Source organism: Chanos chanos, chromosome 4 (genome assembly GCF_902362185.1).
Source record: "Chanos chanos chromosome 4, fChaCha1.1, whole genome shotgun sequence".
Lineage (NCBI taxonomy): Eukaryota > Metazoa > Chordata > Actinopteri > Gonorynchiformes > Chanidae > Chanos > Chanos chanos.
The window spans coordinates 53,002,364-53,017,363 of NC_044498.1; the positions used below are offsets into that span (position 1 = coordinate 53,002,364).

The 15,000-nt window shown below is 48.9% G+C and overlaps 1 protein-coding gene across 4 annotated transcripts in view; it reads right to left on the reverse strand.

Moving 5' to 3' along the window:
- Positions 1 to 15,000, reverse strand: part of adka (adenosine kinase a) — a 125,683-nt gene that overhangs the window by 92,447 nt on the left and 18,236 nt on the right. For all 4 annotated transcript variants that reach the window (XM_030771606.1, XM_030771603.1, XM_030771604.1 and 1 more), the window contains exon 4: positions 4,317 to 4,395. In XM_030771606.1, the coding sequence (XP_030627466.1) occupies positions 4,317 to 4,395 (79 nt within the window). The remainder of the gene's footprint in view (positions 1 to 4,316; positions 4,396 to 15,000) is intronic.

A 15,000-nucleotide genomic window follows, 5' to 3' on the forward strand; every position in this document is an offset into this window, starting at 1 on the left:
GTGGAATGTAAAGGTGTGTGGAATGTAAAGGTGTGTGGAATGTAAAGGTGTGTGGAATGTAAAGGTGTGTGGAATGTAAAGGTGGTGTGTGGAATGTAAAGGTGTGTGGAATGTAAAGGTGTGTGGAATGTAAAGGTGTGTGGAATGTAAAGGTGTGTGGAATGTAAAGGTGTGTGGAATGTAAAGGTGTGTGGAATGTAAAGGTGTGTGGAATGTAAAGGTGTGTGGAATGTAAAGGTGTGTGGAATGTAAAGGTGTGTGGGATGTAAAGGTGTGTGGAATGTAAAGGTGTGTGGAATGTAAAGGTGTGTGGAATGTAAAGGTGTGTGGAATGTAAAGGTGTGTGGAATGTAAAGGTGTGTGGAATGTAAAGGTGTGTGGAATGTAAAGGTGTGTGGAATGTAAAGGTGTGTGGAATGTAAAGGTGTGTGGAATGTAAAGGTGTGTGGAATGTAAAGGTGTGTGGAATGTAAAGGTGTGTGGAATGTAAAGGTGTGTGGATGGAGCAGCAGAGAGAGCCTCTCTTCCTGCAGGGCTTAATTGTCTGTGACCCTTCCGCCACTCAGGACGGAAATAAACACTTCTTGGCAGAACAGCTGTCTGAGAACTTGCAGTGGCTTTTAATGGTAACATTCAATTAACCCTCTGTCCTCTGCCCGGGCAGGCGTGCCTAATGGCAGGCCAACGTTTCAGCTTCTCACAACCCTGTACAGCCTTCCCAGAATCCTCAGCTTCTCAGAAAACATTCATCAGTGCGCTCACTTTGCGTCGGCTACAACAGGATTCATTAATCCGACTTTTTTAAGGGGGAAAAAAGACACAGCGCAGTCACAGAACAACAGGGAGTGATTTCACACACGCTCCGATCTAAATCCTCCATCAATGTCATGTGTAATACTATCAGATCAAGAGCTATTGAGGCCTTCTCCAGACTTCTCACTCTCCGTGCGGAATACAGGACACAGATGTTGTTGCCATTCACAGCGGCGCGTTTAGGGTTCCCTGGAATGTCTCTCGTTTAAAGGATCTCGTGAGCCAAACAGACTTAAGAGATTTCAGAATTTCCCCACAGTTTCCCGCTGAAATTTCCTTTCTTCTTAAATCTCACCCTGACAGCATCGTATGTGTGTGGAACGTTGGCCATTTTTCATCCATGCCATTAACGGATGGACTTCCATGAGCAGGGAAAAAAAAAACTTTGGGGGGAAAGATATAAACCATTTATCAAATAAAAAGTCAGTCGGACATTTTTTTCTTATTTAAAAGGAAGAAAGGGAAACAGGCCTCTGTGGAGTCAGACATGAGGTCATGGAACAGTTTGGTCCTTGGGTTTCATGTCTGCTTACAGGCACCGACTTTGCTTCAATTTAAGTTTCCATGCAAAAATATGAACTGGGAAAGGCCTTTGTGTGCTGAAGACAGCAAACTGATTTTCTACAAAGAGGAGTTCCAACCACACAGCTCACATGTGTTTCTAATAAAACAGTAAAGCTGTAGTCCAGGACAGGGCCCCCACACCACTCATGAAAAGAATCTGAGAGGGATACGTGTGCCAAGGATGGCTGGAAAAAAAAAGGCCGTGAACAGTAGTGCCTGAGAAAAGCAAAGCAAAAGAAACAAAGATATTATTGTTAAGATTGTGCAGGGAGCAGAGGCTGACTGAACCACTCATCCACTCCCGCATTCGCTCTATCCTGACGGCACATCCTCGGCACGGAAAAAAACAACAACGAAAAAAACCCAAAAACCAGTCATTAGAGCAGGTGACTGACAGGCTTTATTAAGAGCAGACACAGCTAATGTAAGATGTTCTCCACAGTGAATCACTCAACTAAACAGCCACACAGGCCTTCATGTAAACACCACTGATTCTGTTACCCACCATGAAGCGCGTCAAGTGTCTCGCAAACGCGCAGACACACACACAGACACACACGCAGACACACGCGCAGACACACGCGCAGACACACGCGCAGACACACGCGCAGACACACGCGCACTGAGGAACGTCATTTTTGAAGGTGGTGGGGACGCTGCATTTCTCTTCTCTAATTCTGCGGTTACAGGTCCATCTCCACAGGCACGCAGAGGAATCAAGACCAGACAACAGAAGGATACCCTAAGCATGCTTGTACAAAGCATGGAGGTGTGTGTGTGTGTGTGTGTGTGTGTGTGAGATTCTCTGTGCAGACTTTGATGTAAGGCTGAGTGGCAGTGTTGGCTGTCGTCTCTTTGCAGAGGGACATAAAGAGAATGGAAGACTGGGTTAGACTGGTACAGAGCGACTCAGATCCCTGATGCATGACGTTACAGAGGAGCATAGCAGTGTGTGTCATAAGAGAGCTTCCAACAAACATTCACACACACACACACGCACGCACACGCACACACACACACGTGCACACACCCACACACACAGACACCCACACACACACACAGACACACACACACGCACACAGCTGTACACACATCAAAGAACCATCCCAAAAAACTTAAAGCTCAACCACTACTAGAATTCAAATGGCACCATGATTTTTTAGAAGGAATAGAAGAAGCGGGGAAAAATCTACAAGAGCAGAATGTGACTGTTACTACGGTTACATCTGTGGGGAGGGGAGCGTCCTGTGCTCTGTTTGGAAAGACGTGAAGCCTGAGCACCCACAGGAAACACACCAGAAAAAAAAAAAGAGAAAGATCGGAAGAACAGGAAGAACAAGAGGAATAGAGGAGTGTAAGGAAACTGCCTCATGTCACAATGCAGTGAGAGAGAGAGAGAGGGCACAGCTAAAGAGAAGAAGAGACAGAAAAAGAGAGAGAGAGAGAGACAGAGAGAGATTTCTCAGAGGTGATTGGTTAGACCTGGGCTGGCCGGGCAGCCTGTGCCCCCCCCCTCGTCTGGAGCACACAGGCCTGGGGGCAAGACGAACATTCAGTGTTAGCAGCTCATCTCCACGGAGGTGCTTTGATGTGCGCTCAGGAGGCAGGCCATGTCATCGCGTTTGAAAACTCTCATTTCCGTGACAGGGACACACAGGTTCAGCCGCTCCTGGCGCTCCAGGTGCAGCTATGTGCTAATCTGGGAGGCTCGGTCACGCATCACGCTTTATCCAGTGTAACCCAGCTTTGAAGAGCTGCGCTCAGAGATTAAACCAACTGGCTAACAGCCTCCACATCACTCCCAGTATCCAGTGACACATCAGCTTCAAATACACCGCCGTCTGATCTGTCAGGGCCTCAGACACAGCGGCCCGCTAGAGAGGATCTTCACACCAGTGTCAACTTGTTAAAAAAATAACTAAAAAAATACAAATAAAACCACATATACCACAGAGCACTCAGACGCCATATTAAAAGAAAAGCAAAAATGTCTTTTTTCGAGCATCTGTTAGACACGCGAGCTGATTTCCTTCTGTTTCTTCCCTGCTGTCAGCTGCTTTTATCGAATTCACTGTCAGCCCAGAGTGCCGTGAGATCATCTCTGAAATGCATTTCCTCCATCCCCCCCCCCCCCCCCCCCCAAAGTAAATCCTGAGTGAACGGTGTGGAGTGAACGGAGTGGAGTGAATGGAGTGGTGTGAACGGAGGGGAGTGAATGGAGTGGTGTGAACGGAGGGGAGTGAACAGAGTGGAGTGCTTTCAGCCCTGAGAGCTCTGGGCAGCTCAGTCAGAGTGCATTGTTTTTTCAGAGGCCGCACTGAACACTAGATCCTCTCAGAGAAAACAGACCAACAAATTTCACAGAGCAAATGCTTTCCAACCAAAAATTCACCAGATAATCTGCGGTTTTAGTGTCAACATGTGTTTCAGACGCAGTGTTTTTCTGGTTCCATAGCCGAACTTACCTGCTTCATCTGCTGAACACATACAGTGTGGCATGTCTGTGCGTTATCACCCCTACAAAACTTACCTGCTTCATCTGCTGAACACATACAGCGTGGCATGTCTGTGTGTTATCACCCCTACAAAACTTACCTGCTTCATCTGCTGAACAGGGCTGCTTTAAACACACTCTGACCGACATAAACAGAGTTTGGAGTTTTGACTGGAAAACACTGTCTGCACGCTGTACTGATGTGTTGTAAAAATGAGATAATTATGTCCACAGCTACAATAACCTCATGACCTCTTTTCTCCTCAATGACCTGCACTCACCATAAACACAGCTTTGCCTTAGTTATGCTTCTCCATCACTTGGCAGGTCTGTCAATGGCTTTTTATCAGTGGGATTTAGGGGGCTGAGTCGAGAGTGTCGGTAGGATTTACGCGACGGAGAGAGAGAGGAACAGTACAGTAAAGAGCAGTAAATATGGACACACCTGAGCCACCTTCACAGAGTTCTGGGTGGAGCCACCGGCATGATACTCCACCTTAAACTTCTTGACAATCTCCTCAAACCTAGAGACAGAAGAGAAGAAAGAATAAGGTCAGTAGAGTGACAGAGCCAATCAGGAAGGTGTAGAGCATTCAGAGCCAATCAGAGAGGAGCAGAGCATTGAGTGGGATCATCTCTCGGCACGCACAGGCAGGAGTGTGGTAAAAAAGGCAGTCTGTGTTTAATGAGAAGCAGTGGGCTTGACCAAGGTTCTGTCTCAACACAATATCAAGCCACAGAGATACACTGAGAACAGGAAACCTCATACATTGTAAACAGGAAATGAGGGACTTGCAGTCTCATGCTGCAGGGCAGTAACCCCTCCAAAAATATGATCATGTACAGTGCTTCTGCACGGAGAAGACAAGCACACCACCAGTCTTCTTCCTGAATACATCTAACAATTCTAAAGCATGTACAGTGCTTCTGCACGTAGAAGACAAGCACACCACCAGTCTTCTTCCTGAATACATTTAACAATTCTAACGCACATACAAAGTTCTCACCCACAGTGTTCACGCCATACTGCTGCGTGTGCGCATGTGTTCAGACACAACTGCGGTGACCTCTAATGGCCTCTTGATGTGCCTGCATGCATGCGCGCACACACACACACACACACACACAGATCACACATGCACTTTCAGACACACACACACACACACACACACACACACTCAGACAGAGATCGCACATGCACTTTCACACATAACTCGACCACTGATGTGCGTGACAGAGCTCTGACAGTTTCTAAACCACAGCGTTTTCACTCAGCGTTAGACTGGACTCAGAGAACAAGAGGAAACGACAAAACCACCTCTTCTAAGCGCTGCAAAAAAAGTAGCCAAGAACCAAAATCTGCTTCATATCAACCTGATGAAAGACTAGGCCTACTGCACAATGCTACAGCTCTGTGATTCACCTGATGAAAGACTAGGCCTACTGCACAATGCTACAGCTCTGTGAGTCCCCTGATGAAAGACTAGGCCTACTGCACAATGCTACAGCTCTGTGAGTCCCCTGATGAAAGACTAGGCCTACTGCACAATGCTACAGCTCTGTGATTCACCTGATGAAAGACTAGGCCTACTGCACAATGCTACAGCTCTGTGAGTCCCCTGATGAAAGACTAGGCCTACTGCACAATGCTACAGCTCTGTGAGTCACCTGATGAAAGACTAGGCCTACTGCACAATGCTACAGCTCTGTGATTCACCTGATGAAAGACTAGGCCTACTGCACAATGCTACAGCTCTGTGAGTCCCCTGATGAAAGACTAGGCCTACTGCACAATGCTACAGCTCTGTGAGTCACCTGATGAAAGACTAGGCCTACTGCACAATGCTACAGCTCTGTGAGTCACCTGATGAAAGACTAGGCCTACTGCACAATGCTACAGCTCTGTGATTCACCTGATGAAAGACTAGGCCTACTGCACAATGCTACAGCTCTGTGAGTCCCCTGATGAAAGACTAGGCCTACTGCACAATGCTACAGCTCTGTGAGTCCCCTGATGAAAGACTAGGCCTACTGCATAATGCTACAGCTCTGTGATTCACCTGATGAAAGACTAGGCCTACTGCATAATGCTACAGCTCTGTGAGTCACCTGATGAAAGACTAGGCCTACTGCACAATGCTACAGCTCTGTGAGTCACCTGATGAAAGACTAGGCCTACTGCACAATGCTACAGCTCTGTGAGTCCCCTGATGAAAGACTAGGCCTACTGCATAATGCTACAGCTCTGTGATTCACCTGATGAAAGACTAGGCCTACTGCATAATGCTACAGCTCTGTGAGTCACCTGATGAAAGACTAGGCCTACTGCACAATGCTACAGCTCTGTGAGTCACCTGATGAAAGACTAGGCCTACTGCACAATGCTACAGCTCTGTGAGTCACCTGATGAAAGACTAGGCCTACTGCACAATGCTACAGCTCTGTGATTCACCTGATGAAAGACTAGGCCTACTGCACAATGCTACAGCTCTGTGAGTCCCCTGATGAAAGACTAGGCCTACTGCACAATGCTACAGCTCTGTGAGTCCCCTGATGAAAGACTAGGCCTACTGCACAATGCTACTGCTCTGTGAGTCACCTGATGAAAGACTAGGCCTACTGCACAATGCTACAGCTCTGTGATTCACCTGATGCTGAGGCATGTGTCATTAGTAAAGAGTGACATGTGACACTGTACTCAGCCTGGCAGGTTCAGGTCCAGGGTTTATCATGGGTTAATACTCTGTATTAACCCATGTCTGATGGGTTGTGACTCTGTGTCTGATGGGTTGTGACTCTGTGTCTGATGGGTTAATACTTTGTGTCTGAGCTGTTGACGTGTTTTGCCTCTTGAAGATGCCCAAGAACTACTGTCCTGGTTCACTCTCTCTCTCTCTCTCTCTCTCTCTCTCTCTCCTTCCCTCTTTCTCTCTCTCCTTCCCTCTTTCTCTCTCTCTCTCTCTCTCGTCCAGGTTCTGGAGCTTGTGTAAACACAGGAGTGACACCTACTGAGTGAAGACTCATGCATGTCACTCGTCTGTGTGTGTGTGTGTGTGTATGTCTGTGTGTGTGTGTGTGTGTGTGTAGGAGGCTGGAAAACATACTGTTAACAAGACATGTATGTAGTGGAATTCTTTTGCTGCAGTCGTTTGTACAGGTTATTTATGAGTCTAAACCAGGAGTAAGGGCAAAGACAGGGGAGGTGTGTTTTTCATTAGGCCATGGTAACTAAGCGCAGTGCAGGTCCCAGGGCAGAGCGAACCTGGGCAGGTTGGACAGTCATTACCGGGTGAGAGAGAGAGAGAGAGAGAGAGAGAGAGAGAGGGGCTGAGCTCTGACTGGCCCCTGTCTAAGACACAGGAGGGAGGCCTCTTCAAAGCGTGGGAACAATACACACACACTTCCTCAGCCGGAAGAAAAAACACTCACCAGCTTGACCACAGTGTGTGGGAGTGAGTCGAGCTACAGACAAACCACAACCACACACACACACACACACACAGAGACACACACACACACACAAACACACACACAGACACACACACACACACACACACACAGACACACACACACAGAGACACACACATACACACAGAGAGACACACACACACACACACAGACACACACAAACACACAGACACACACAGACGCACACACACACACACAGACACACACACACACACACACACACACACACACAGACACACACAGAGACACACAGAGACACACACACATACAAACACACACAGACACACATACACACACACAGAGACACACACACACAGTGTTCCAGTAGGGCTCCCAGCACTGTGATGGCCTGTCCTGGGGTGGGTGGGGGGGGTGGCTACAGCATTACACAACAGACACATGAATTCTCACACACACACACACACACACACACCTCGCACCAAACAGTCACTAACACAAGCATGCACACACACACACACACACACACACACAGAATTGATTGAAATGTCTGCATGCAGAAGTGTTTACCTACTACCTCAGAGAAAAGGCTGCACAGCCCGGCAGGAGGTAAAGCCAGCAGTGCTCAGTATTGATGGCAGTTTTATGAAGTGTGCCGAGGCAGCGCTGGGGGAGCCCATGTGACTCCAGCAGCAATTCAAACAAACAAACAGTGTGCCTGCAGGGACAGCTACACACACTTAATCACTGACCAGCCGCCCCCCCCCCCCCCCCCCCCCCCCCCACACACAGCTGCGCCCCCCCCCCCCCCCCCCCCCACACACACTCCCCGTTCACTCGCAAAACAACATCAAAGCTGCACTCCACTCAGATTGAGAAAAACACAATCAATGCCCAAAGCTTCAAATTTCCAAATGTAAATTCTGTAGCATTAGCACAGTGAAAGCAGCGCTCGGTGACAGGCTGTGAATCACACCTGAGGACTTGAAAGTGAATAAACTGATCTGAGGTCAGACATCCAGGTTTCACCGCTCTACACGGGACACGCTCATCATGGTTCAAAACAAACATGTGCTCTACAGAACTTCCATTTTAAAAACAGGACCGACTCAAAACAGATTTTGACTATAAAACAGTCCTTTGTAATGAGCTGACTCTCGTTGCTGAAACAGGTATGTTGCCAACTACAGAAAGATGACAGCGATCGTTTTAAGACTTAGCCTCGTGAGGTAGAAAACTGAGGGCCCGCGTGTATGTCATAGTCTGAGTCAGGAGACCAGCTCACGCTACGGCGGGGGGGGGGCGGGGGGGCGGTGATGGCTAGTGCTGCTTTCATGCTGTTTTAGATATAGTCTTAACATGCATGTTTACAGTGCAGTCAAATGCACTAACCCATGAACATTTCAGCATACACACTCCTGTGAGAAGACTAAAGAAAACTGTGTGAACTCGAAATGATTAAAATGATCATAAACAATGCAGGTATTTCTGCATTACATCTGTAAGATGATCATTTGTGATATAGGCATGAGCACACTGGAGCAAGTTATCAGTGAGGTCGAAAAAAGCAGCATCCGCAGGGAGGAGAAGTGGTCTTCACTCCCAGAGAGAAACAGGGCAGACAAACGTGGGCCAGTTAACTTACTCTCAAATGCCTCAGCACATTATTACAGAGGATGCATTTAAATGTCAGAGCACAGAGAACACCATTCCCATGTGCTTTACATTAAGGAGACTGCAGCCAGACGACAGAGAGAGAGAGAGAGAGAGAGAGAGAGAGAGAGAGAGAGAGCTGAGAGAGAGGGTTTTTTTTTAAATTGTCTGTTTTTCTGCATCATCAGGGCATCCTTACAATCGACGCGTTTGACAGTAACGTTCATTTTCGCTGGTGCATATTTAGCGTGTGGAAAGTGGAGAGGGTTTGATGGAGTAAAGCCGCTGCATGGAAAACCGCAGAGCGAGTCTGCGTGAAAACTTCATGCTCCTAAATAAAAGCAGGTCAGGTTTTCTGAAGGCTTTCACATCCAGCTTTCAAACACAGCAATGGCATTTAATTAGATTCAGAGTAGCCCCCTCCAGCCCAACAACAGGGTTTTTGTCAAAAGAAGTGGAGACAATTAAACAGGAACAACAGGACTGCAGAGTTCCACCAGAGAGAGTTCGTCTAATGAGAGGAGAAGATCACTGCTCCATAATGCACTCTATAACACAAACAACCCTGACAGGCTCCTCTCTCACGGCACACGCACATCACACCGTGCTAATGATCACTCCAATCTGCTCTGAATCGTCAACATTTTACTGTATATTGTGATAGTGTTGGCTTTGGAATGAGACAGCTCCTGACATTCACATCTAAGGAGGAGAGAGTGAGCAGAAGAAAAAGCTTTCAACACCACAACGCTCCATAAATAAAACAGTCACACTGCCAGACACTGTGTATGTGTGTGTGTGTGTGTGTGTGTGTGTGTGTGTGTCTGGACCCCTAAGCCCCCCGTGTTTAATGATTCGCCCAGATCCGCCTGACGATTTTCACCTGAACTGTTCAGTATTTTAAAAAATCAGAAGCTGGAAGTGAGAGGGTCAGAGTGAGCAGACCACATGTCGCAACTCAACCCCTCCCCACATCACCAGCACTAACATCTCCACACACCACCAGCACTAACATCTCCACACCTCACAGCCACACATCACCAGCACTAACATCTCCACACCTCACATCCACACATCACCAGCACTAACATCTCCACACCTCACATCCACACACCACCAGCACTAACATCTCCACACCTCACAGCCACACACCACCAGCACTAACATCTCCACACCTCACATCCACACATCACCAGCACTAACATCTCCACACCTCACAGCCACACACCACCAGCACTAACATCTCCACACCTCACATCCACACATCACCAGCACTAACATCTCCACACCTCACAGCCACACATCACCAGCACCAACATCTCCACACCTCACATCCACACACCACCAGCACTAACATCTCCACACCTCACAGCCACACATCACCAGCACTAACATCTCCACACCTCACATCCACACACCACCAGCACTAACATCTCCACACCTCACATCCACACACCACCAGCACTAACATCTCCACACCTCACATCCACACACCACCAGCACTAACATCTCCACACACCACCAGCACTAACATCTCCACACCTCACAGCCACACATCACCAGCACTAACATCTCCACACCTCACATCCACACACCACCAGCACTAACATCTCCACACCTCACATCCACACACCACCAGCACTAACATCTCCACACCTCACATCCACACACCACCAGCACTAACATCTCCACACACCACCAGCACTAACATCTCCACACCTCACATCCACACATCACCAGCACTAACATCTCCACACCTCACATCCACACACCACCAGCACTAACATCTCCACACCTCACATCCACACACCACCAGCACTAACATCTCCACACCTCACAGCCACACACCACCAGCACTAACATCTCCACACCTCACATCCACACATCACCAGCACTAACATCTCCACACACCACCAGCACTAACATCTCCACACCTCACAGCCACACATCACCAGCACTAACATCTCCACACCTCACAGCCACACATCACCAGCACTAACATCTCCACACACCACCAGCACTAACATCTCCACACCTCACAGCCACACATCACCAGCACTAACATCTCCACACCTCACAGCCACACATCACCAGCACTAACATCTCCACACCTCACATCCACACACCACCAGCACTAACATCTCCACACCTCACATCCACACACCACCAGCACTAACATCTCCACACACCACCAGCACTAACATCTCCACACCTCACATCCACACATCACCAGCACTAACATCTCCACACCTCACATCCACACACCACCAGCACTAACATCTCCACACCTCACAGCCACACACCACCAGCACTAACATCTCCACACCTCACATCCACACATCACCAGCACTAACATCTCCACACCTCACAGCCACACACCACCAGCACTAACATCTCCACACCTCACAGCCACACACCACCAGCACTAACATCTCCACACCTCACATCCACACATCACCAGCACTAACATCTCCACACCTCACAGCCACACACCACCAGCACTAACATCTCCACACCTCACATCCACACATCACCAGCACTAACATCTCCACACCTCACAGCCACACATCACCAGCACCAACATCTCCACACCTCACATCCACACACCACCAGCACTAACATCTCCACACCTCACAGCCACACATCACCAGCACTAACATCTCCACACCTCACATCCACACACCACCAGCACTAACATCTCCACACCTCACATCCACACACCACCAGCACTAACATCTCCACACCTCACATCCACACACCACCAGCACTAACATCTCCACACACCACCAGCACTAACATCTCCACACCTCACAGCCACACATCACCAGCACTAACATCTCCACACCTCACATCCACACACCACCAGCACTAACATCTCCACACCTCACATCCACACACCACCAGCACTAACATCTCCACACCTCACATCCACACACCACCAGCACTAACATCTCCACACACCACCAGCACTAACATCTCCACACCTCACATCCACACATCACCAGCACTAACATCTCCACACCTCACATCCACACACCACCAGCACTAACATCTCCACACCTCACATCCACACACCACCAGCACTAACATCTCCACACCTCACAGCCACACACCACCAGCACTAACATCTCCACACCTCACATCCACACATCACCAGCACTAACATCTCCACACACCACCAGCACTAACATCTCCACACCTCACAGCCACACATCACCAGCACTAACATCTCCACACCTCACAGCCACACATCACCAGCACTAACATCTCCACACACCACCAGCACTAACATCTCCACACCTCACAGCCACACATCACCAGCACTAACATCTCCACACCTCACAGCCACACATCACCAGCACTAACATCTCCACACCTCACATCCACACACCACCAGCACTAACATCTCCACACCTCACATCCACACACCACCAGCACTAACATCTCCACACACCACCAGCACTAACATCTCCACACCTCACATCCACACATCACCAGCACTAACATCTCCACACCTCACATCCACACACCACCAGCACTAACATCTCCACACCTCACATCCACACACCACCAGCACTAACATCTCCACACCTCACAGCCACACACCACCAGCACTAACATCTCCACACCTCACATCCACACACCACCAGCACTAACATCTCCACACCTCACAGCCACACATCACCAGCACTAACATCTCCACACTTCACAGCCACACACCACCAGCACTAACATCTCCACACCTCACAGCCACACATCACCAGCACTAACATCTCCACACACCACCAGCACTAACATCTCCACACCTCACAGCCACACATCACCAGCACTAACATCTCCACACCTCACAGCCACACACCACCAGCACTAACATCTCCACACCTCACATCCACACATCACCAGCACTAACATCTCCACACCTCACATCCACACACCACCAGCACTAACATCTCCACACCTCACATCCACACATCACCAGCACTAACATCTCCACACACCACCAGCACTAACATCTCCACACCTCACAGCCACACACCACCAGCACTAACATCTCCACACCTCACATCCACACACCACCAGCACTAACATCTCCACACACCACCAGCACTAACATCTCCACACCTCACAGCCACACATCACCAGCACTAACATCTCCACACCTCACAGCCACACACCACCAGCACTAACATCTCCACACCTCACATCCACACATCACCAGCACTAACATCTCCACACCTCACATCCACACACCACCAGCACTAACATCTCCACACCTCACATCCACACACCACCAGCACTAACATCTCCACACACCACCAGCACTAACATCTCCACACCTCACAGCCACACATCACCAGCACTAACATCTCCACACCTCACATCCACACACCACCAGCACTAACATCTCCACACCTCACATCCACACACCACCAGCACTAACATCTCCACACCTCACATCCACACACCACCAGCACTAACATCTCCACACCTCACATCCACACACCACCAGCACTAACATCTCCACACCTCACATCCACACACCACCAGCACTAACATCTCCACACACCACCAGCACTAACATCTCCACACCTCACATCCACACATCACCAGCACTAACATCTCCACACCTCACATCCACACACCACCAGCACTAACATCTCCACACCTCACATCCACACACCACCAGCACTAACATCTCCACACCTCACAGCCACACATCACCAGCACTAACATCTCCACACACCACCAGCACTAACATCTCCACACCTCACAGCCACACATCACCAGCACTAACATCTCCACACCTCACATCCACACACCACCAGCACTAACATCTCCACACCTCACATCCACACACCACCAGCACTAACATCTCCACACCTCACAGCCACACATCACCAGCACTAACATCTCCACACACCACCAGCACTAACATCTCCACACCTCACAGCCACACATCACCAGCACTAACATCTCCACACCTCACAGCCACACATCACCAGCACTAACATCTCCACACCTCACATCCACACATCACCAGCACTAACATCTCCACACCTCACATCCACACATCACCAGCACTAACATCTCCACACCTCACATCCACACACCACCAGCACTAACATCTCCACACCTCACATCCACACACCACCAGCACTAACATCTCCACACCTCACATCCACACATCACCAGCACTAACATCTCCACACCTCACATCCACACATCACCAGCACTAACATCTCCACACCTCACAGCCACACATCACCAGCACTAACATCTCCACACCTCACATCCACACACCACCAGCACTAACATCTCCACACCTCACAGCCACACACCACCAGCACTAACATCTCCACACCTCACATCCACACATCACCAGCACTAACATCTCCACACCTCACATCCACACATCACCAGCACTAACATCTCCACACCTCACAGCCACACATCACCAGCACTAACATCTCCACACCTCACATCCACACATCACCAGCACTAACATCTCCACACATCACCAGCACTAACATCTCCACACCTCACATCCAAACATCACACCTGATCTGCAGTCAGTCTGTGTCTATAAGAATCAGGACCGCTACAGCAAAGGAGGGTTAAAAAAGGCACCATAAAACACAGCAGTCGATGAGGAACAGTTTATTCCAGAGGTAATTTGACCACAAATAACCAGAACAGCCTGTTGTTACTTACAGTTTAATCAGAGTAAACAATGTTATATACTCCCCAGGACCGTGCCTTCATAAACATGATTTTGTCCAATCAAATCTGTTTAGATCCATGTGTATTAAATATACTTCATAGTGAGTATGTCTACAGCAGGCACCGTTGGGTTGTCTCCTGTGTGATGAGAGAGCTGATTGACAGCTGTCAGTCAAGACCGTGGTCGAGATCTGTGTCAGTCAGATTCACTTATCTGAAAAACTGCTCCACAGTTTCGCTGGAGCGAACCCCTCAGGGATGCAGGGCGTGTCTTTCCTCCCACAGACCAGAGACGGAAGCCAGGTGAACTGCCCCCAGGGGTGAATGAG